The 24,002-nt window shown below is 42.6% G+C and overlaps 1 protein-coding gene across 1 annotated transcript in view; it reads left to right on the top strand.

The window, feature by feature from the left end:
* The window catches only part of LOC138749949 (calcium-binding protein 8), a 363,956-nt gene that overhangs the window by 30,519 nt on the left and 309,435 nt on the right, over positions 1 to 24,002 (top strand). The window contains exon 2 of the mRNA XM_069912045.1: positions 13,355 to 13,498. Within this exon, the coding sequence (XP_069768146.1) occupies positions 13,355 to 13,498 (144 nt within the window). The remainder of the gene's footprint in view (positions 1 to 13,354; positions 13,499 to 24,002) is intronic.

Raw genomic sequence — 24,002 nt, 5'->3', positions numbered from 1 at the left:
TTTTACATTTAAGGTGTATGATGCATCAAATTTTCCCCTGTTGCTTTACATCTATTTCAGACAGTCTTGTGGAAAATTAGCATAGCTGGAGCACATGGCACCTGAGAGTGATCTATTCTTCTGGAACCCATGCTCTGAACAAATATTTCCTTGCTTCTCCCATGTGAACCTTGGCTCTTATTTTGAAGTTATCAGAGGCTTGCCAATTAATTGAAAAACACAAAGTTGAAATTGGACTTGATTATGCTGTTCTTTGAATGATACCAGAATTCTGTAGATCGAAGATGGTGCGTGCGTGCGTGCGTGCGTGCGTGTGTGTGAGGTGTGGTGTGTGTGTGTGTGTGTGTGTGTGTGTGTAGCCTTGGTCAGTGTATGTCTCGTGTATTGCTGGCGCCTGCACTGAATGTTTACCACATGAAGCTGACACCAGGGATCTACTATATCTTGGCCTCCCAAAATTTTATCATGTCACCTCTCAGCCTCCTTCACTCCAGGGAAAGCAGACCCAGCCTGTCCAATTCTGCTTTATAACTCAAGCCCTCCATTCGAGCTCACGTCCTTGTGAATCGTTCCTGAATCTCTACAAGCCTAATCACCTCTTAGTTAGGAAGTATTGGCTGGGAAATCTTCTCTGCTCTATTGTTCTGTTAAGCTCATTTCACTTCGCTCCCAAAATTCATTCCATTGAAGGGAATAAAATGAATTCCAATGTCAAGTACAACAGCTCTCCACTTTGAGCAAATTAAAGAACTCTGTTGAAATTAGGTTACTGAACGATGTGGATCATGATAATATCCCCTAATTTATTGTTTATTACTCATTGCTGGCGCCTGCAAAGAATGCAAACAAATGTCGTTGGATGAACAGTGGTGATCTAAGAAGAAACATTCCAGTGGAAATTGAATAGGGTTGTCAACAATCCTTCCACATTGTCCTAGAAAGATGCAAACTAGATTGAACATTTTAAAAAAAGTTTAAACACATTTCCTGAAACTTTTAACTGAGGAAGTATCAGTGACATGTCATGTATCATGGGATGATCTGCAATTAGCTTGGTCTCACTTGCTTGGCTGGCTTTAGACTGTTTCAAGACAGAATCAATAAATCTTCAGGGACAGACAGTTAAAGGTGCTCTTACGAGGCAAGGGAGAAGATTTGTGTGAAGTTTAGTTAATGTACCATGAGGGAGTCAGTGGAGCTGATAATGAGGACCTGCTGCAGTCGTGCTTGGACTGCTGATCATCCAACGCTGTCGTCACTCTGGCCAAATGGGCGGAATGGTTGGCGTAGCGGTTCGTGCAAGGCTGCTATGGCACCAGCGATCGGGACTGCAGTTCGAATCCTGCGCTGTCTGTTTGTAGGTCCTCCCCGTGTCTGTGTGGGTTTTCCCCGGGGGCTCCAGTTTCCTCGCAAAGTTCAAAAACGTACCGGGGGTTGTAGGTCCATCAGGTGTAAATTGGGCGGCACAGGCTCATTAGCCAAAATGGCCTGTTACCGTGCTGCATGTCTAAATTTAAATTGAAAACCTTCCAACAAATTAGTTATTTCTGAAGGACTGGATTATCTTCATTTTTCATCTTTTTATTGTGCTTCCTTGTAACTGCTAAAACAGAGGAATTTACTTCGATGATGCAGATGGTGAAATCCTTAATAGAGAGTCGATTGTAAGGGTTTATGTTATGGTATAGTTCCTGATGTTTACGGTATAGTTCCTGATGCTCTAGTGCAGTGGTTTTCAAACTGCCCCCCCTAAATTCACATTCCACTTTAAGTAATCCCTATGCCATCGGTGCTCTGTGATTAGTAAGGGATTGCTTAAGATGGTCTGTGAGTGGAAAGGGAAGGTTGAGAATCACTGTTCCAGACCCAATTGTTCCTGAAATATTTTGCTTGAGAAAAATTGTCATTGGCCCATTTCCTTTGGAGTTCTGAAACCGTGCACATAATGAGTCAATGAGGTACGATTAAAACAGTGGTTTTCAAACTTTTCTTTTCACCCACATACCACCTTAAGCAATCCCTTACTAAACACAGAGCATTTATGGCATAGGGATTACTTAAAGTGGATGTGAGTTTAGGGGGGCAGTTTGAAAACCACTGCTCTAGTGGAAGCCACTGCTGCACTGATTATTCCCCAAGATTTATTTTCTTACTTTTAATGTAAAATGCTGAACTTGACGAGGTAAGTGGCTGTTGGTGATTCTAATTAGTTGCCATTACTGATGGAATATTTTCTGGCAGCTCGCATCAGACCGATGACATCTCTTGACACTGATCAGCAGAAACATCCAAATTCCTGACCGCATCCTCTCCACACGAATCCAGGGAGTCGTGAGCCCTCTCTCCCGATGGATCAATTCTTAATTATCTGCCCTTCTATATTTCATGACAAATTTTAAAAAAAAATCATTTTTTTCATTTCATTTCACTCGATCGTTTGAGTGCTCCTGTATTTCATTTCTGTAGCATTTGTTCCCAGCAATGAAGATGACTGCATGCAGTCTCATTTATGTCACTAAATGGAAAATACTTGCCTTTTGTTTCTTCACATCGATCCAGTAAATCAATATCTTCTGTAATGTGGCAAAAGGTTACAAAATTATGGGCAAATCCACTGGGTTATACAAGAAATTGAACGCTAATTGGAAATGGTGTTTTTCTCAGGACGGCTTAGAGATTGAAAATGTAGCAGACTATGAAATGGGATCATGGGGAACAGGAATGTATTTTTCTGATCAGTATTTTTATTTGCATTTAAAAAAAATTTAGACATACAGCATGGTAACACGCTCTTTCGGCCCACAAGCCTGTGGCCTACACCTCCTGTTTGTTTTGACCAGTAGGAGGAAACCGGAGTCCCCAGGAAAAGCCCACACAGACACTGGGAGGACATACAAACTGCATGAGGTTCGAACCCCGGTCCCAATCATTGGTGCTGTAACAGCATCGCGCTAATCGCTATGCCAACCACGCCACCCTTGTCACGTTTTTGTGATGATGAAGCAAACATGACCGTCATTTTATTGGAGTAATTCTGGATAAGTGTAGCTGTGTAGACCACGGTGAGGATAATAAAATCATGAATCTGGGCCATGGGGTTTACTGGACCTTTGGTAATCTTGCAACAACCTGATACTTCTACTTCTCCAGCTGGCTTCATCTACTCAGTAATTCCCTCCTGACTTGTTTAACCTATCACCTCATCACTCCTGTTCCCCTTCGATATGCTGTCCATCTTTCCCCTGTCATCACCACCCCCCACTACAAGTCCCGATGCAGGGTCTTGACCACAAAAGTTGACACATTCTTTTGGCCTTTTACAGATGCTGCTTGACCTGCTGAGTTCTTCTTGCTTCACTTGTCACCCAATGCTCCAAACATACCCATCCCAAATACTAGTTAATGGCAATGCAACAGTTAATCAAATTCAACTTGTGCTTGCACTATTCCCTTAATTTGCAATATTTCCTTGTGGGTGTGCACTCCTGTTAAGGTTGTTGCTTTATGTTCTGGATGTTGAGAATCAGAATCAGAATTTATTGTCATGAACGAATCATGAAATTCGGTGTTTTGCGGCAGTAACACAGGGTAAACTTTCATATTATGACCATCTTATGACATTTAATGACATGACATTAAAATAGTAATGCAAAGAAGTAAGGCAGTGCCTTTGGTTCATTGATTATTCAGGAATCTGATGGCAGCGGGGAAGAAGCTGGGTGCAGGTGTTTAGGCTCCTGTACCTTTTCCGCAATGGTAGCCGAGTGAAGAGGGCATGGCCTGGTGGTGGGGGTAATTTAGGATCGAGGCTACATTTTTAAGATGCTGCCTCATGTAGATATCCTCGATGAAGTGAAGTCTGGTGCCTGTGATGTCGCAGGCCGAGTTAGCAACCCTCTGGAGTTTATTCTTGTCCTGAGAGTTGGCGCTTTCATACCAGGCAGTGATGCAACCAGCCAGAATGCTCTTGTAGAAGTTTCAAGTGTCTTTGGTGACATACCGAACCACCTCAGACACCTCACAAAGTACAGACGCTGGTGAGCCTTCTTTGTGATTGCATCAATGTGGAGACTCCGGGACAGATCCTTGGTGATGTTGACACCCAGGAATTTGAAGTTCTTGACCTTCTCCACTACTGAGCCCTTCGATGAGGACTGGGTCGTGTTCCCCTGACTTCCTCCTGAAGTCCACAATCATCTCCTTGGTTTTGATGATGTTGAACACAAGGTCAAGGTTGTTGTCATTACACCATTCAACGAGCTGATCTATCTCCCCCCGTACGCTTCCCTATTGCCATTTGTGATGGTATCGACAACTGCGGTGTTATCGGCAAACTTGTAGGCGGCATTGGAATTGTGCCTGGCCACACAGACGTGGGTGTATAATGAGTAAAGCTGTGGTCTGAGCACTCATCCTTGGGGTGTGCCTGTGTTGATAATCAGTGAGAAGGAGACATTGTTTCCAATTTGTACTGACTGTGGTCTTCCGATGAGAAAGTCAAGGATCCAGATGCAGAGGGGGGTACAGTTTGTAGTTTCTTGATCAGCACTGAGGGAATAATGGCATTGCTGTAGTATATGAAGAGCAGCTGTATGCATGAATTGCTGTTTTTGAAGTGATCCAGAGCTGAATGGAGAACCAGATATATTGCATCTGCTGTAGAGCAATTGTGACCATAGGCACATTGCAGTGGGTCCAGATCTTTACTTAGGTATGTGTTAATTCTGGCTATGACCAACCTCTCGAAGCATTTCATCACAGAAGTTAGTTCTACTGGACGGTATTCGTTGAGACAGCCCATGCTACTCATCTTGGTTGATGCCTTTTTGAAGCAGGTGGGAACCTCTGAGTGCCACGAGGTTGAAAATGTCCGCGGACACTTCAGCTAGTTGCTTGGCGCAAATTTTCAGTCCCCTGCCAGCTACGCCTTCAAGGCCTGTCTGTCGCCTTTCAAGGGTTCACCCTCTTGAATGATGTTCTGACGTCGCCCTCAGAGACAGATATCACAGGGTCTCAGCCTTTTCAGGGTAGGTACTGTTTGGTTCTTCTTCTCAAAGTGGGCATAGAAGGTGTTCAGCTCATTGAGTAGTGAAGCATCATAAGCATCTATAGTATTCATCCTCACTTTGAAGGCTGTAATGCTCTGTTATAGTTGTTGTGTATCTGTCTCTGTCTCTAGCTTCTGCCAGAATCGCCACTTTGCTTCAGAGATGGCCTTCCACAGGTCGTAACTGGACTTTCTGTAATGATCTCGATCCCTGTCCTTATTCCTGCCTCAGCAGGTCGCAGATTCTCTGATTCATCCAGGGGTTCTGGTTGGGGAGTACCTAGTACTTGCACATGTACACAGACTCATCTACCCAGGTCTTGATGAAGTCGGTGACAGCTGTTGCATATTCATTCAAGTCTATGTTCATGAATACGTTCCAGTCCACCGATTCAAAGCAGTCCTGCAGACGCTCTTCCACCTCTCTCGACCATACCTTCGCCGTCTTCACCACTGCTGGTGTAGTCTTCAGTCTCTGCTTGTACGCTGGGAGTAGAAATATAACCAGGTGATCAGACTTGCCAAAGTGCGATCGTGGTCTGGCTCGGTATGCGTTCTTCATGGTGGTGAAGCAGTGGTTGTGTTTGTTGGTTCCCCTGGTCTCACAGGTGACATGTTGGTGGTAGTTGGTCAGAGTCTTCTTCAGATTGGCCTGATTGAAGTCTTCCACAATGATCACAAAGGCATCAGGATGTCCTATCTCATGGCTGTTTATCACTGTGCTCAGACCCTCCAGTGCCAGCCTGATGTTAGCCTGGGATGGAATATGCACTCCAACCAGGATAATAGTAGTGAACTCCCTTGGCAGGTTAAATGGGCGACACTTGATCACCGGATTTTCCAGGTTGAGGGAGCAGGACTGGGACATGACCATCACATCTGTGCACCACAATGAATTGATGATGACACAATTGATGCCTCCCCTGGTTCTTCCAGACGCTGATGTTTGATCAATGCGATGGAGGGTGTAGCCTTTGGTCTGCAGCGTCAAGTCCAGAATGTCCGTATTTAGCCATGCTTCCATAAAGCACATCACGCACCACTCCCTGATGTCTCTCTGATGTTGCAGTCTGGCTTGGAGTTCATCGAGTTCGTTCTCCAAGGACCATACACTGGCCAGGTGGATTGTGGGGAGCGGAAGCCTCAGGTCCTGGTATATCAGCATGACATGTAGCCCCCCCCCACTCCCCTCCATCCACGTGGTTGGATCTTCTTTACCTGCTCGTGGGTCTGCTACTGGAGTTATTGTTATACCTGCTAGAGTTGTTCTTATACCTGCTTGAGTTGTTGTTGTACCTGTGTGAGCCGTTTAAAAGTCCCGCTGCGTTGTTGTTGTACTTGAGTGAGCCGTTTAAAAGTCACTTGGCCCAACGGAGACTGATTCTGCTGGGTTCTGCTGATTCCAAGTGATTTTAGACTCTATGCTCTCGGGTAAGATTGATTTTGTTTCTCATTATTTTGTTTGATATTTAGGAGTTCTGAATGCGAATATTTGATTATTTCCCCCTCAGAGCTGCTCGCCAAGAGTCGCCGCTGTAAGGCACCAATTTTCAGTGTTCTTGACCCTCTCCACTACCGAACCATCGATGAGGGCTGGATTGTGTTCCCCTAACTCCCTCCTGAAGTCCAGTCATCTCCTTGGTTTGTTAACTTCGAGCACAAGATTGTTGATGTGACACCACTCAAAGAGCCACTCAAATCCCAGCAATACTACGTTTCACAGCGATAGACATTCGATGGAACCTTGCTGATTTTTCTCCTTCCTGTTCCTGAGATTAATTTCACTGGAATCACAAGTGTCGCTATTGATGCCAGAGTTCACTGATCCTGCTTTTGCTTTGTGCCAAGGCCTGCAGTTGTCATTTAGTTTGACTGGTAAAGATGAAACTAAGGGGTTGTTCTCAAAGTTCATATTTATTGTCAGAGTACATATATGACATCACATACAACCCTGAAATTCTTTTTCCTGTGGGCCAGGTAGAATTTCTACTTATCGGTAATGCAAAATCTGTACTCAAGAAAAAGTACCTTCACAAAAGAGAGAAATGTAAACAAACTGCAATACAGAAACAAATATTGTGTAATAAATAATGTGCAATAGGAGAGTCTTTAAATGAGTCTGATTGAGTTTGTGTTTAGGAGTGTGATTGTGGAGGGGTTCCTAAACCAGGTGGTACGAGTCTTGTGTCAACTATACCTCTTTCCAGATATAATTTATTTCAGTTTTAAATTTTTTTTTTGTCAGAACTGGTGTTAATTTTGTTTAACTCAGAAATTATTCCAATGGATGTAATGGCAGAGTGCTACCACCAGGAGGAGTCAGAGACGAATGCGTAGTATCTGGGGAATGTTGCATCTTGGGCCTGGTGTTGCACCTTTAGTAGATTCAAAATGGATGCCTCCACCTGAGGCCTGGTCTGTGTGTGTCTGTAGTGCTGTTTGCTTAGTTAATCAATCTAGTTGTTTTATAAAGAATCCAAGTTTCTTTATTATAATAAAAGAAACATCACATGGTACCAGGAGTGGAAGAAACAGCCACAGGAGTGAAAAATTCCCACAGTGTGCATAGTGTGCAGTGTGCAAACTTCTTACGCTGTAAATTGGACTGGAAATATTGACCAAGAGTGGAGGTTGTTTGAGCAGAGGATTATGGACTTTACCTCCAAGTGATTGGCATTAATAGCCAACCAGATACATGGAAGATTGCAATGCTACTTAACGTGGTGGGACCTCAAGCTCTAGATGTTTTCAGCACATTTATTTTTGCTGAGTCGGGAGACCATAGCAAATTTGACAAGGGTATCGAGATGCTTGATGAACACTGTTAACTAAATAAAAATGAAACCTTCAAGAGATGTGTGTTTTAGTTGTGCACACAGTCACAGGGAGAGAGCTTTGATACTTCTTTAACAGACTTAAAATTAAAAGCAAGAACGTGCAATTTTGGATCGCTGCAAGATTCAATGATCTGAAATCAAATTGTGTTTGGAATGAATAATAAGAAAATGAGAGAGATGTTGCTGTGAGAGACAGGGCTTACCTTAGCTGGAGCTGTGAAGATATGCCACGCCAGTGAATTAGCTCTGCAGCACTTGGGGAAAATCGCCTTTGTTTTTGTACAGGGTGATGATGGTGGCATCACGAAGATCCTGAGGCAGTTTACCTTGGTCCCAACAAAGCTTGAAAAACTCATGCAGTTTGGCATGCAAAGTTTTGCCGCCAGCCTTCCAGACTTCTGAGGGGATTCCATCCATACCTGCTGCTTTGCCACTTTTCAGTTGTTCGATTGCCTTATATGTCTCATCCAGGGTGGGAACCTCATCCAGCTCTAGCCTTAGGGGCTGTTGAGGGAGCTGGAGCAGGGCGGAATCTTGGACTGAGCGGTTGGCACTGAAAAGAGATTGGAAGTGTTCTGACCATCGGTTGAGGATGGAGATCTTGTCGCTGAGGAGGACTTTGCCGTCTGAGCTGCGCAGCGGGCTTTGGACTTGGGGTGAGGGGCCGTACACAGCCTTTAGAGCCTCGTAGAAACCCCTGAAGTCGCCAATGTCCGCGTAAAAAGTCCACGTCAGCTGCAGACTCGTTTGTGGCTGACAAGTCCGATGCGGGACAGGCAGACACGATTGCAGCGGTTGCAGGGGAAAATTGGTTGGTTGGGGATGGGTGTTGGGTTTTTCCTCCTTTGCCTTTTGTCAGTGAGGTAGGCTCTGCGGTCTTCTTCAAAGGAGGTTGCTGCCCGCCAAACTGTGAGGCGCCAAGATGCACGGTTTGAGGCGATATCAGCCCACTGGCGGTGGTCAATGTGGCAGGCACCAAGAGATTTCTTTCGGCAGTCCTTGTACCTTTTCTTTGGTGCACCTCTGTCACGGTGGCCAGTGGAGAGCTCGCCATATAACACGATCTTGGGAAGGCGATGGTCCTCCATTCTGGAGACGTGACCCATCCAGCGCAGCTGGATCTTCAGCAGCGTGGACTCGATGCTGTCGACCTCTGCCATCTCGAGTACTTCGACGTTAGGGATGTAAGCGCTCCAATGGATGTTGAGGATGGAGCGGAGACAACGCTGGTGGAAGCGTTCTAGGAGCCGTAGGTGGTGCCGGTAGAGGACCCATGATTCGGAGCCGAACAGGAGTGTGGGTATGACAACGGCTCTGTATACGCTTATCTTTGTGAGGTTTTTCAGTTGGTTGTTTTTCCAGACTCTTTTGTGTAGTCTTCCAAAGGCGCTATTTGCCTTGGCGAGTCTGTTGTCTATCTCATTGTCGATCCTTGCATCTGATGAAATGGTGCAGCCGAGATAGGTAAACTGGTTGACCGTTTTGAGTTTTGTGTGCCCGATGGAGATGTGGGGGGGCTGGTAATCATGGTGGGGAGCTGGCTGATGGAGGACCTCAGTTTTCTTCAGGCTGACTTCCAGGCCAAACATTTTGGCAGTTTCCGCAAAGCAGGACGTCAAGCGCTGAAGAGCTGGCTCTGAATGGGCAACTAAAGCGGCATCGTCTGCAAAGAGTAGTTCACGGACAAGTTTCTCTTGTGTCTTGGTGTGAGCTTGCAGGCGCCTCAGATTGAAGAGACTGCCATCCGTGCGGTACCGGATGTAAACAGCGTCTTCATTGTTGGGGTCTTTCATGGCTTGGTTCAGCATCATGCTGAAGAAGATTGAAAAGAGGGTTGGTGCGAGAACACAGCCTTGCTTCACGCCATTGTTAATGGAGAAGGGTTCAGAGAGCTCATTGCTGTATCTGACCCGACCTTGTTGGTTTTCGTGCAGTTGGATAATCATGTTGAGGAACTTTGGGGGACATCCGATGCGCTCTAGTATTTGCCAAAGCCCTTTCCTGCTCACGGTGTCGAAGGCTTTGGTGAGGTCAACAAAGGTGATGTAGAGTCCTTTGTTTTGTTCTCTGCATTTTTCTTGGAGCTGTCTGAGGGCAAAGACCATGTCAGTAGTTCCTCTGTTTGCGCGAAAGCCGCACTGTGATTCTGGGAGGATATTCTCGGCGACACTAGGTATTATTCTATTTAGTAGAATCCTAGCGAAGATTTTGCCTGCAATGGAGAGCAACGTGATTCCCCTGTAGTTTGAGCAAGCAAGGCTGTGTTCTGGCACCAACCCTCTTTTCAATCTTCTTCAGCATGATGCTGAACAAAGCCATGAAAGACCCCAACAATGAAGACGCTGTTTACATCCGGTACCGCACGGATGGCAGTCTCTTCAATCTGAGGCGCCTGCAAGCTCACACCAAGACACAAGAGAAACTTGTCCGTGAACTACTCTTTGCAGATGATGCCGTTTTAGTGTTTACAGTTGTCCCAGATGGACATTATTCACTCGTTGGTGACAAAACATGTAAAAACTTAAACCTAGTTAAGAGGGTGTCTCACATTAACAGTGACCATGTGCAGGACAGCACAGAGGAAATACTGGATCAATTTCCAGACATCTTCAAGGGGTTTGGTGTTCTACCATTCACCTCTAAGATACGGTTAAAGGAAGACACACGACCAGTAAGTGCATGCCCTGAGGCAGGTTCCAGCGCCACTAAAAGAAAAGCTCAAGCAAGAACTTGACTGAATGATGGCACTAGGGGTCATAAAAAAAGTGGAGGAGCCCACAAAATGGGTGAATTCAATAGTGTGTCAAAAAGAAGAACGGTGACCTATGCTTGTGCATGGACCCAAAAGACTTGAAAGCCAATATAAAGAGGGAACGTTATCAGATTCCAACAAGTGAAATGGCTGGTGCAAAGTTTTTCACCAAATTGGATGCATCCTAGGGCTTCTAGCAAATAAAACAGCACAAAATACTGTACATTTAATACAGCGTTTGGCGGATAGTCCTGTCTGAATTTCCTCAGCTCCGGAAGTGCTCCACAGGACAATGGAGCACATCATAGAGGGCATAAATGGGGTACATAATCCTATGGGTATCCGCACAAAAAACAACACAACGAGAGGCTGGTCAAAGTGCTAGAACATGGATTAAAGCTAAACAGAAAAAAAAATGTCAGTTCTGTGTGAAGGAAATCAGCTTTCTTGGAAATAAACTGTCAGAGGCAGGTGTGGAGCCAGACAAGAGAAAGGTGAAAGCAATTTTAGAGATTCTCAGACTCAATGACAAAAAGGACATTTGAGAGTGCTGGGAATGATTAATATTAAACCTCTCTTCCAAAACAATATTCCTAAGGAAATTGTTACAGGACCAATGGACCAAAAACCACGAGTAAGAATGGGGGTGACTAGACCATTCTCACTAGAGAACTGGTGCTTTTGACACATCCAGAAGGACAAAAATATCTACAGTCACCTCAAAAGATGGATTAGGTGCCGTACAACTTCAGGCTGTGGGAGAAGATTGGAAGCCAGTGGCACACGCATCAAGGACGATGACAACATCTGAATGTCGATGTGCACAGATCAAGAAAGAGAGTGTCTAGACTCGAGAAATGGACTCGAGAAATTTCACAGTTATGTGTAGGGTCCACCAATATTTGTGACAGAGACAGACCACAAGCCATTAATAGTGATAATCAAAAATAAAATCTCAGTGAAATGTTGCCAAGAATCCAAAGACTGATGATGAAGCTACAACATTATGTTTTTGAATTGGTGTACACACCAGGGAAACTTATTGTGTTACTACAACATCAGAGCTGAGCTGAATGTTGTCAATGGGCTTCTACTCAGACAGAGCAGAATTGTCATTCCTGTAAGGTAAAACATCATGAGATGGGAATGTGTAGGGAGTTACCCTGTACAGGGCAGTAACAAGAAGGGGAGGTGTCCTTGTACTCCTGTTAGGTAAAACATCATGAGATGGGAATGTACAGGGCTGTAACAAGATGTGAATGCATCCTTGTACTTACAAGATAAGAGAGACATTGATGGATTGAGAGGCAGGAAGCTAGCAGGGAAAGGATAGCAACAGTTTTAGTCATTGGACAAGTAATGATATGATGATGTTCTAAGCACATATCCAAGGGTATAAAAAATCACCATTTTGCTGATAACGGCAGAATGCATTCTCCGACTAACATGGTTAGTCGCAAGTGTTACAATCCGGTAATAAAGAACAAAGAACCCTGATTTCGACTCAGCCTGGTGTTTGTCTCACTCATTCATGAACAAAGCAGACCTAACATTCCTCAATCACTGAGACAAGAGATTCTGAAAAGGAGCATGGAATGGAAAAATGTGAGAGGATGGCCAGAATTGCTGTTTATTGGCCAGGGATAAATGCTGACATTGACAGGATGGTTTCCAGCTATGAGACCTGTTTGAAGAACTGCCCATTTAAAAGTTTGTGCTGCTGACATTGTGTTACATTCATCTTGAACTTTAAATTGAAAGAATATGTATTAATATGTCATGTTAGATTAAGCATCTCAAGAACAGGGGATGTAGTGATAGAGTTCTACCACCAGGGGTACCATCAGAGATGGAGAGTATAGCATCTGGGGAATGTTGCATCTTGGGTAGATTCAAGATGGATACCTTCACATCAGGTCTAGTCTGTGTGGGTTCTGTCCTTAGTGCTGTTTGCTTAGTTAATAAATCTAGTTGTTTTAAAAAGAACCCAAGTTTCTTTATTGTAATAAAAGAAACGTCACAATGGGGAACTCAGGCGTGCATGTACGGGGGGGGGGGGGGGTTGGAGGGGAGTGGGTGTGTACATGTGTGCCCCTGGTTAAGATTTTGTTCTTAAACAGCCCACTGAAGAAACTCTTCATTTCTTTTTTTGGAGCAGCAGAGTGGTAAGAAGAAAGTAGGATGATCATTCGTATGCATTCAGGGGATGTGGGTGTTATAGTCAATGCAAGAATTTATTGTGCTTCTCGATTGGCTCCTGAATTAAAAGGACTTTTAGGAGTTGATTTCATTGCAGGTCTGGAGTCACATCAGCCAAACAGCATGAAAAACTATACTGGAGTAGATAAGTTTTATAGTAACCCAATTGTTTCACATTGGCTAACAGGCTTATTTAATCACATTTCCTGTTTATTTAATTAAATTCCAATTGTTGTGCAGGTTTTTGGATCACAGATTCTGCATTCTATCTCACTGTGCAGTAACCTATGCTACCATACCATCTCTCTGCAGAGTGAATATCTGTTCATTATTTCACTCCTGTTCGTGGGACTTCTTGTAAGCTCCCATTTTTTCCCCCATATTATTTTCACAACTCTTCAGAAGAATGTGGGAGCCCAAACAAGATCTGAGGCATCCTGAGATTTGTTTTAAATACATTGGATGTATGCAACTTTCTTAGACTTGAACTGTTAATGTTTGTTTTGTGTATTTCAACAGAAATAAGAGAAGCTTTTCGAGTTTTGGATCGTGATGGCAATGGGTTCATTTCAAAGCAAGAGTTGGGCATGGCCATGAGATCCCTGGGCTACATGCCTAGTGAGGTGGAACTTGCCATCATCATGCAGAGGTTGGATATGGATGGTAAGAAGAGATTCGTGTGCATGTGCATGTGTAGATCAAAGAATGTAATGCCTTAATGAAGGGCTCAAGCCCGAAATGTTGGTTATGTATCCTTATCTTTACTATATAAAACACACTGTTTGAACGGCTGAGTTGCTACAGCATAATGGTTTTACTTCAATCGGTCTGCAGGCTTTTGGGTTTTACTCTGTGCCCGTGCACATGCATGCAGGTGGGTGAGAGGGAAGGGTACTTAATTACATCTTACTGAAGTGTTAAAGGACATTTCTCTCAATAATTACTATGGAAAAGATGGAATTGTTTTCATCAGAGCAGAAAATAAGTAAAAGATTTGATAGAAGTATTTCAAATCCTAAAGAGTTGAATGAAGTACATAGTTTCCAATGGCTGAAGTGTCGATAACCAGTGTTCAGAAACTTAGGGGATTAGAAAAGTTGCACAGTGACAATGTCCAGTTTTTAAAAAAAAACATTGAATGGCTCAGATTTGGCCTAAATTTCCAGATAGATCGATGGAAACAGTCTCAGTTGTAGCTTTTGAATGGATTTCTGTTCCAATGAAGAATTGCAGGGAAGTGGAAAAATGAAGCCAACTCTTCTCAGAGTTGGGCCTTTGTACTGGTCTATTGCAATGTACCAGGGGGTGGGGGGGTTAATTAATTGGGTTGGACGTGGGCTGAAATGGCCATGTTACTGCTCTCTATGTCTAAATTTAAAAATAATTCTCTAATGATGATGTTAGCCAGCTCACGTTGGTTGTGTCGGATAGTTCTATCTAGTGTGCTGGCAGCACACTGTTATTAAAAGAAATTTTAATCAGTTTTATGACAGTCCAGTCTACAAGGATCTTCCTTTGGACATTCATGAAGGCTCATGGAGCAAATTCATGAGGATCGATTGTACAGCCAAGAGCAGAAATGGGGCATTGACAGTGGCTACTTACATAAAACACAGAAAATTACAGCGTAGTACAGGCCCTTTGGTCTATATATCCCTACCAAAAAAAACCCTAAACTCTCCCTATCTTGTAACCCTCTATTTTTCTTTCATCCATGTGACTGACTAAGAGTCTCTTAAATGTAACTATTGTTCCAGCCTCCACCACCACTCCCTTCACTTTCTACAGACTTGTCCTGGAAAAAGGGGCTTACTGTCTACCTTACTCTGCCTTTAGGCTTGACCTACCAAAATGCATCACCTCACCCTTACTTGGATTGAACTCCATCTGCCACTTTTCAGGCCAATATTCGTTAGTAACCAATGTTCTATGAAAGAATAGAATTTATATTTAAAGTCAGGATCAAATTTGTGCAAGTGTTCCACAACTTTTTGTAAATAACATTATTTTAGATAAATTATTTAGTATCTATCAACAAGTTTCTTTCTTTACTTGAATTTATCTAAATAAATCTTTTAGCTTTGTGATTTGCAGGAGGGTGGAGATTTCCCAGATAAAGTGTCGTTCCCTTGCAAAACAATTCAGTTTAAAGAATTATGTTAGACCCTTAATGATCAGATAATATCTCAAAGAGATTTATTCTAAGAAGAACCCTTGTTAAAGAAATAGTTTGATTACATTTTAAGCACAAAATAAGATTCTAGAAGCTGTGAAGGGAATGGAGATTGAGATTTCAAATGTTTATCATTTTGTATATTAAAGTCATTTATTATGGTACAAAATTCTGACAAATGTGGGATGAGTAATTTGGAATAGTGCCCTGTTGCTGTGAGTGTAACTGTTTTGTTATAATTATTTATATACCTTAAGGGCAAACATATTTGAAGAAGACAGCACTGCAAACAATGTAATTTACTTGGAAATATTATTGTGGTATATACCCATAATTATATGAATGGGGGCAACCGATGCAGAATGCTGGAGTGCATTTGGCTGGGTTTCTCCTTGATGAGGTTGTACACAAAACAACATTTCTGAATCTGGATCTATTCTAACTTTTTTAGATAGTTTTAACGTGTTTCTGCTTAAAAGTGCAAGAACTTAATTAGAGTACAGACTTGATACAGATTGTACGTCGATGCACACTTTGACATTTAGTACTTTTCATGATGGAGATACGTTATATATTATTTTAAGTCTCTCCATAAGAGAAGGACCATTAAAATCAGTGAGGAGTGAGTCTTTCAGAAAATGATGACTTAAAGCTATTTTCTTTGATTGCTGCAACCTGAATGCAGGGAATGTGAATTGTAGAGGCAATGTGCTCACATCTATTCTTGCCTGTTCAGATCCAAGCACTAGTGTTTGGAATTGCCTGGGGATAACTGGCTACACAGGCTGTACCTCACTGGTTTAGAGTGATTGAGATTCATTCTGCGCTGAAAAATGAACTGCAGATCACCTTCATCACTGTGGAAATATATTTGAATAGCTGACTGTCAGTGTTCAAACATTTTTATTAGTTTCCTCATGAAAAATGGTTGCAAAAGGACTACAAATTTTCTGCGTTTCTGAAATTTCCAAATTCGGCGCATTATTTAAGCTCCAATCCGTTTCAATTCTGCGCTCCACTCCCACGCTAACATGTCTGTCCATGACCTCATGCTCTGCCAAACCAAGGTCACTGGTAAATTGGAGGAGAACCACCTAATATTCCATCTGGGAACTCTCCAACCATTTGGCATTAACATTGACTTCTCCAGTTTCTGCTAGTCCACTCCCTGTTCTCTGTCTCTTCCTAATCCCACCCTATTTGCTATTGTGCTTTCCCTCCCTTATCCACCTGTTACCTCTTCTTCCTACCATTTTATTCATGTGCCTGCCTAGATTTTGCTCATACAATGATGAAAGACTCAGGTCAGAAGCAATGGTTATGTATCTTCATCTTTGCTATGTAAAATGCTCAGTTTAACCTGCTGAGTTCTTCAGAATTGTGTTTTTATTTCAATCACGGCGTCTGCGGACTGTCGTGTTTTACTCATCTAGGTTCCATTGTTGTCATGCTCTGAATTACCTCATAGTTGGCCTCGTCAGCAACTCATCAGGGAAGAGTTACCATATAACCATATATAACCATATAACCACTTACAGCACAGAACAGGCCAGTTTGGCCCTACTAGTTAATGCCGTAACAAATCCCCACCCTCCTAGTCCCATTGACCAGCACCCGGTCCATACCCCTCCAGTCCTCTCCTATCCATGTAACTATCTAGTCTTTCCTTAAATGTAACCAATGATCCCGCCTCGACCACGTCTGTCGGAAGCTCATTCCACATCCCCACCACCCTTTGCATAAAGAAATTTCCCCTCATGTTCCCCTTATAATTTTCCCCCTTCAATCTTAAATTAAGATCTAAGATCTTAATCGAAATGGTGCAAGAGTAGCAACTTGAGTCTCAACGTGGACAAGATGATCGTGGACCTCAGGAGGACCAGGAATGACCACGCTCCACTACACATCACAACTCTGTAATAGAGTGAGTGGGGAGCACCATGTTCCTTGGAGTTCACCTAACTAATGATCTATCATGGACACTGAACATCTCCTCACTTGTCAGGAAGACACAACGGAGACTTCACTTCCTGAGAAGACTGAAGGGGGCAAGTCTACCAGCCACATAACGTCAACCTTCTATAGGAGCTCTATCGAGAGCATCCTGGCCAGCTGCATCACGGTGTGGAACAGTTGCTACAGAGAAATGAATCCACAGGACCATAAGAGTGGCAGAGAGGATCACTGGAGTATTCTTAAGCCACAACCACCCTCCCCCCCCCCCCCCCCCCCACTTATGTGATGCACCAGGTTTATTGTCTCAAAATCATTGAGGACCCCTTCCACCCTGCACACAACATCTTTCACCTGCTCCCATCGGGGAAAAGATACAGGAGTATCTGAGCCAGCACCATTAGGCTGAGGAATTTCCAATGTGCACTGTGAATGCTGAACAACCAAAGGGACTGCTCACACTAACCATCTGAGACTGTCATTTGTACAAAATATTATTTATTTATTAATATGGACTTGCCCTGCATATGTATTATTTGTCTGCATGTGTGTTATGTCTGGTTGTGGGTCTGCGTGTTTTGCACCGAGGACCGGAGAACGCTGTTTCATCAGTTTATACTTTCACAATCAGATGACAATAAACTTGACTTGTCGCGATTACCTAACCAAAACATTTCATGCAATTAATATGTAGTGATTGGCCAGGTGGAATCCCTATTCCTTACAAAGTGAACCCCACTGCCTCAAGCCAGTCTCCATGTAAACTTTAACCAAACAACATCACTGGTGAATAGAAATACAGTAATCTGATTCTAAATGAGCAAGGTGGTGATTTGTTGAAGATACTTCAAATCTCCAGACAGATCAAAGACTACAGTCCATGGGCCTCCAGATTCATCAATGCACAACCCACCAATTTGCCCCAATTCTCCTGCTACTGATACAAACAATGAGAATGTGCTGGAAGATATTCCTGCTAAGAAGTATTACCTCTTCCTCCACCAATCTAATATCTATCTCCATTGTCTTCAGAGGTTGCCTGCAGTGAGTTCAAGGTCTTTATCCACATAAACTGCCTCCTGTTGTGTGCAGTTGGAAGCTGAGAAGAAAGTCTCAGATGTATGCTGTTTGAAAGGAAATGTTTGACGGTAGCCCACCTTGTATGAATATTCAACGAGACTTGATGCCTTACGCTTGCCACATTTAATTGTTGCCATGAAAACAAAACAGCCCATTGACCCATTTATAAAGGTCACTACTTGATGAAGTGTACTACTTTGATGTTCTGAGTAGTCAGTGAAGAGGAATAAAGAACGTATTAAAATAGAGCTCCACATTTTCATTGTTCACCATGGCAACATTTTGCAAACTAAAAGTCCTGGTCAATTTCTTTGCAGGTTCAGTTCCCAGGTTTAGTTTATAAGTGTCAACCCATCACACTACTCTATCCCCTTTGGATCAAGTTTTCTTCCAAAGAATCCCAATCTTCCAGCAGGATGAACCGTAACCTTTGTCGCAGCCATATGCTTCAACTATTCTGAAGCATTACTTGACGTATATTCGTCAGCACTGCATGGGTTCCTACCACCTCAATCTGAAATAGTGAGAACATTTCAATGAATTGACCTCCTCTGCTTGGCTGTTTCCTGGCAGCATGCCTGATACACTGCTGCACTGGGACTGCATCGTTAATACATTGTATCGTCAACCAAAACACAAATCTATGTATTAATTGCTGATGCATCTCAGTATACACGAGAATCAAGTTCATACATGCCTTTTATTAAACAAAGAATCTATGACCTTCATTCAGTTGAACTGAGTACATCAACCCTCTCAATTTCAACGCATGAAACTACATGAAGGATTTTAAGGGCTCGTTGGTGACAGGATGGTTCATGCAGAAATCATAGCAAAGAGTCCTCTCACCTATGCAACAAAACAATATGGAGCAGTTAATTTATCCTTAATGAAATGGCCTTCACTCGAGCAGAGCAATAAAAAAATAAGAATCTGCACTTCAGTTTTCATTTAATTTAGAGTTGCAGCCTGACAACAACCCCTTCTGCCCATGAGGCAACATATTAAATTACCCTTTTTACCGCAGTCAAATTGTCCACAATATAATTTTAAAAAACTGAAGTTCAATAAAAAACACGATGCTGGAGAAACTCAACAGTTCAAACAGTGCACCTTATATAGCAAAGACAAAGACACATGACCACTGCAGGAACCCATGCAGTGGTGATGAATATACGTCAAGTAATGCTTCAGAATAGTTGAAGCAAATGGCTGCGACGAAGGTTATGGTTCATCCTGCTGGACGATTGTGGCGAGGGATGGGATTCTTTGGAAGAAAACTCTATCCAAAGGAGTCTGCCAGAGCCCTTCATCTGCTTCACGAGATACAAAGTACACTGTATAACCAGCCAAATTCCTCCAGCATTGTCTTTTTACTGCAACCATGGTGTCTGCAGACCTTCATGTTCTCCTAAAGTTCAATAAGCATATTTTGCCTCGTATCCAGAAGCAGCAAGTTTGATAGTAAACTGTAATGAGTAAATGTTAGAACAGTTTTGCTACACTACATTTCTGGTAATAATTTATAATCGTTCATCTTTTCTTTTTAATGTAAAAATGACCTGATCCAATATAACTAAATGAAAGGTCACGGTGCTGATTTTCCCCTCCTGTGGTCATGTTGCTTGAGAGAACCGTAACGTTCAGGTATGCTGTGTTTGTCCATATAGAGCTGTAACTGTTACAGTTATTTCAGATAATAAAATGGCATAGACCTAGACCATAACATGGGCCAGTATGCATAAAATGAACACAGAAACCTGTACAGCTGCCAAGCTGGGGTGCCTGCCAATGAGGGTTCCAATAGAAAGCACATCATTCATTACTCCTTGATTTTGGCAAGTGATTGCAAGTTGCAATATATTGGAAAAGACCAGAGATATAAAGCCAAGATATTGCTCACTTGGACAGCCATGATCACTGACTTTGTCCCTTACCTGGTGGCAGTTCCTGGGAAACTGGTCAGTCCTGGTCACTACAAAATATCTTCAGACACAGCCAGGGATGAGTGCATTAGTTGCACACACAGACGCAAGCCAGGCATGACCAAAAACCTCCAAAGACTGACTCTACTAGAATGCATGCTGCTCACAATTTTCCGTTCCTTCTGCAGAGTCTTTACGTAGAGGAGGCCCACTAGTGAGATTTGAGCACCACATTCCAATGCAGAATGGACAGAGCCGAAGGTGCCATTTTTTTTGTGTGTCTGAGGCTATGCTCTCCCAGGTGAAAATAAAGGCTAATTTGGTCAAGAGAAGTAGAGTTGCCCCAACATCCTGACCAATATTTAGCTCTTGTAAAAAGTCAGAGCAAATAACCTGGCTATCATTGTGGTGGTGTTTGTTAGAGCTCATTGTGCACAGTCTGCTGCACTCCTTACATTGCGGCAATGGCTACATTTCAAGAACACTTGAACGGCTGTGGAACACTTTGAGGTTTCCCCAAATTGCAGAAGCACAGAACAGTTACAACCTGGAGGGAAACCATTTGGATCTCTTCATCCCATCTTAAACACTCCTTCAGGATTCAGGATGACTGACTTCCATTCTAGATTTGTGGGCTCTGAGGTGGCTAATGAGACCAATGTGGGAACTGCATAATCTTCCCTGTTGAGACAATGCCCAAATGTGCTCTAGATGCATGACCTCAAGGTTCTCAATTACATCCTGAATACTGATTGCTTCTTCACTTTGAGGATTCAGGAGTCAGAGGGCATTTTAGATTAATTCACAGAGGCTCGGTGTGCCCACAACAATCTCTTCCTATGCAAGAATCTGGAATAGTGCGCCTATTCCTGGAGCTTGGAGTTGGATATGCAACAACATGGTCCAGCGAGTGTAAATGCCTGACCAAATGGGGATGCTGGTCTGGGAGAGGACAGTGATATTGATTGGTTGACTTGGAGGATTGTGTTAGCTTGACAAAATAACAATTGAGCTGCTTCTACTTTACCCCTCAGTCCTGGTAATTCTTTTTCTCTTTGAAGTACTTCTCTGATTCCTTTTTGAATGCTATGTGGCATCTGCCCCATTGATCTCCAAGCTGTGCATTCTAGATTCTAACACATACATTTCTCCTTCATATCCTTCAATTATTTCACCATTCCTATTTATGTCCTTGATTCTGGACTGATTTGCTAATGAGAATATTTTCTTACTGTTATTTTCTTACTGTCTATATCATCCCTGGCTGTGTCTGAAGATATTTTGTAGTGACCAGGACTGACCAGTTTCCCAGGAACTGCTACCAGGTAAGGGACAAAGTCAGTGATCATGGCTGTCCAAGTGAGCAATATCTTGGCTTTATATCTCTGGTCTTTTCCAATATATTGCAACTTGCAATCACTTGCCAAAATCAAGGAGTAATGAATGATGTGCTTTCTATTGGAACCTTCATTAGCGGACCCCTCATTGGCAGGCACCCCAGCTTGGCAGCTGTACAGGTTTCTGTGTTCATTTTATGCATACTGGCCCATGTTATGGTCTAGGTCTATGCCGCAGTAGTCCCTTGGCCATTTTATTATCTGAACCGTTTCACAACCCCTACTGCATAATGTTCCCTGTTTAGACAACGACCAAATGTGCTCTAGATGCATGACCTCAAGGTACTCAATAACATCCTGAATACTGATTGCTTCTTCACTTTGAGGATTCAGGATCCAGAGAAGCTCAGGAGTCAGAGGGCAGGATAACAGCCACAGTTTCTCCATTGGTCCAAAAATGAATCCTCTCATGACTAATCTCTGCTTAGTTCACATTAAGAACGATGTCCTCTTGTTCATATTGCCTCTCATTCTTCCTACAGACATTTTGTAATTTGTATTTTTTTGCACGATGTGTCACTCGCCAGGTGTTCGCCTATTGCTCCTACCTCCCTATATTTTCCTCACAGTTCACTCTTCTTCCAAGTCTTGAGTAAAATGCCAATGGGGAAATTGTGCTCTGGATGCCCAAACCTGATGAGAAAACAGGAATTTTGGACTGAATTTCTGGGAACATCACCATCCAGATTTTTTTGTTTCTCCTTTTCATACCATTTTTATCAATTTAACGATGCCCATTATTTAGCACTTTCTGGAATGTCACTTGAAAATTTATGTATTACCAGATCAGCCATATTTCTGTCACCCATTTTATTTTATGAAAATGTTTTCTCACCTATTAAATATGATTTACCTCAAGAAATGCGAGTGGCTGTTTCCCATTCAATCCACATATGTACAAGCAAATTCTGTTATTTCTGGAAGCTTTCCACCATTGACAATAAATTGATCATTCTTCGATTATTGGGTTTATCCAGTTTTTGGAACCAAGGTTTAATTTTGGCAATCCTCTAGTTTTAAATAACACCCCGTGCACTTGAGAATATGGTCAATAGCTCCACTATTTTTTTCTCTAACATCCTGTAGCTCTTGGGACGTGGTTTTAATTTTAATCTTAATGCCGCTCTAAATACTTTATCATTTTTGAATTACCCAAAAATCCCACAACTTCTTTGCTGAGACTCCAGCTGCATCATCTTCTTCGTAAATCCTCATTTAATATCCTGGCCTTGCCTTCAGCCTCCTCCATGAACAGATCTTCCATCTGATCTGTGATCAGCACCATCTGCTTATATGCTTATGGATTCCATTTTATGTTTACTGCCCATCTTTTCTCATAGTTACTCTTGGTCCCTCTTAGTTCAATTTTTAATCTCCTCTGCATTTTCTATGACAAGCCCTGTAACCTTTGATTCTAATTATCCAGGGAACCTAGTAAGCAGAAGTGATCTGAATGGTCTTCCTCCATGCTTTAACTTCGCTGTGATTCAGGAAACCTTGGGGAGCTCCTACTTCAGGGTGGTCCATTTTCTGAATGCAGCTATTCTAAAGCTGTGACTATATCATTATTGCTGCCCAAGTATTCTCCCTGGAATAGAGGTTCTTCTCAGCATTTATCATTCCCTAGAACCAATTTTCACAAGGCCCCATCTTTGTTGCATCAGAAATGGACTGGTCAAGGGATTTTTCCTGAACACCCTTTGAAATGTCCTCCTCTCCCTCTCTGCCCTTCACCATCCCAACCTTTATGAATATTGGAACTCCCCTATGGTTTATTTTCACATCTCTTGAATTGCCTACGGATATGCTGCCCTCTATTTTGCCCACTAGATCTTTGGAGTAGTCCCAATAATCTAAAGACCCTTGCATTGAATCTCAGCTCTCACAAAAATCTGGATGGTGATGTTCCCAGAAATTCAGTCCAAAACTCCTGTTTTCTCATCAGGTTTGGGCATCCAGAGCACAATTTCCCCATTGGCATTTTACTCAAGACTTGGAAGAAGAGTGAACTGTGAGGAAAATATAGGGAGGTAGGAGCAATAGGCGAACACCTGGCGAGTGACACATCGTGCAAAAAAATACAAATTACAAAATGTCTGTAGGAAGAATGAGAGGCAATATGAACAAGAGGACATCGTTCTTAATGTGAACTAAGCAGAGATTAGTCATGAGAGGATTCATTTTTGGACCAGTGGAGAAACTGTGGCTGTTATCCTGCCCTCTGACTCCTGAGCTTCTCTGGATCATGTCCCTGACCACTTCAGGACTTCCACTCTATGCACAAATGCAATATTCTCTTCAATCAATACTTCCAATACCCTTCCTCTCTTCCCATTCCTATTTATCTTGGATGTAGTAATATTTAGTAACTAAACATAACCATTTACTGCCACAGCATTATAATTCCACATGGTTAATTCTCCCTAAAGCAGTCTTTTTTTTAATTTAATACAGTCTGCACATTTACATAGGTGCAGAGTATTATAGGCACCAGGATATAGTTGTGAATAGTGAAAAATAAATCATAAAGCATTGGCTAGTTTATTTTTTTTCACTATTCACAACTATATCCTGGTTCAAATTCATTTTAAATATTGTAATGGTACCCTGTGCCAAGTACCTATTCTAGCAGCTTATTC

The sequence above is a fragment of the Narcine bancroftii genome, chromosome 14 (assembly GCF_036971445.1).
Source record: "Narcine bancroftii isolate sNarBan1 chromosome 14, sNarBan1.hap1, whole genome shotgun sequence".
Lineage (NCBI taxonomy): Eukaryota > Metazoa > Chordata > Chondrichthyes > Torpediniformes > Narcinidae > Narcine > Narcine bancroftii.
The sequence above is the reverse complement of the archived record's forward strand: the minus strand, read 5'-3'. Positions and strand labels throughout refer to the sequence as shown.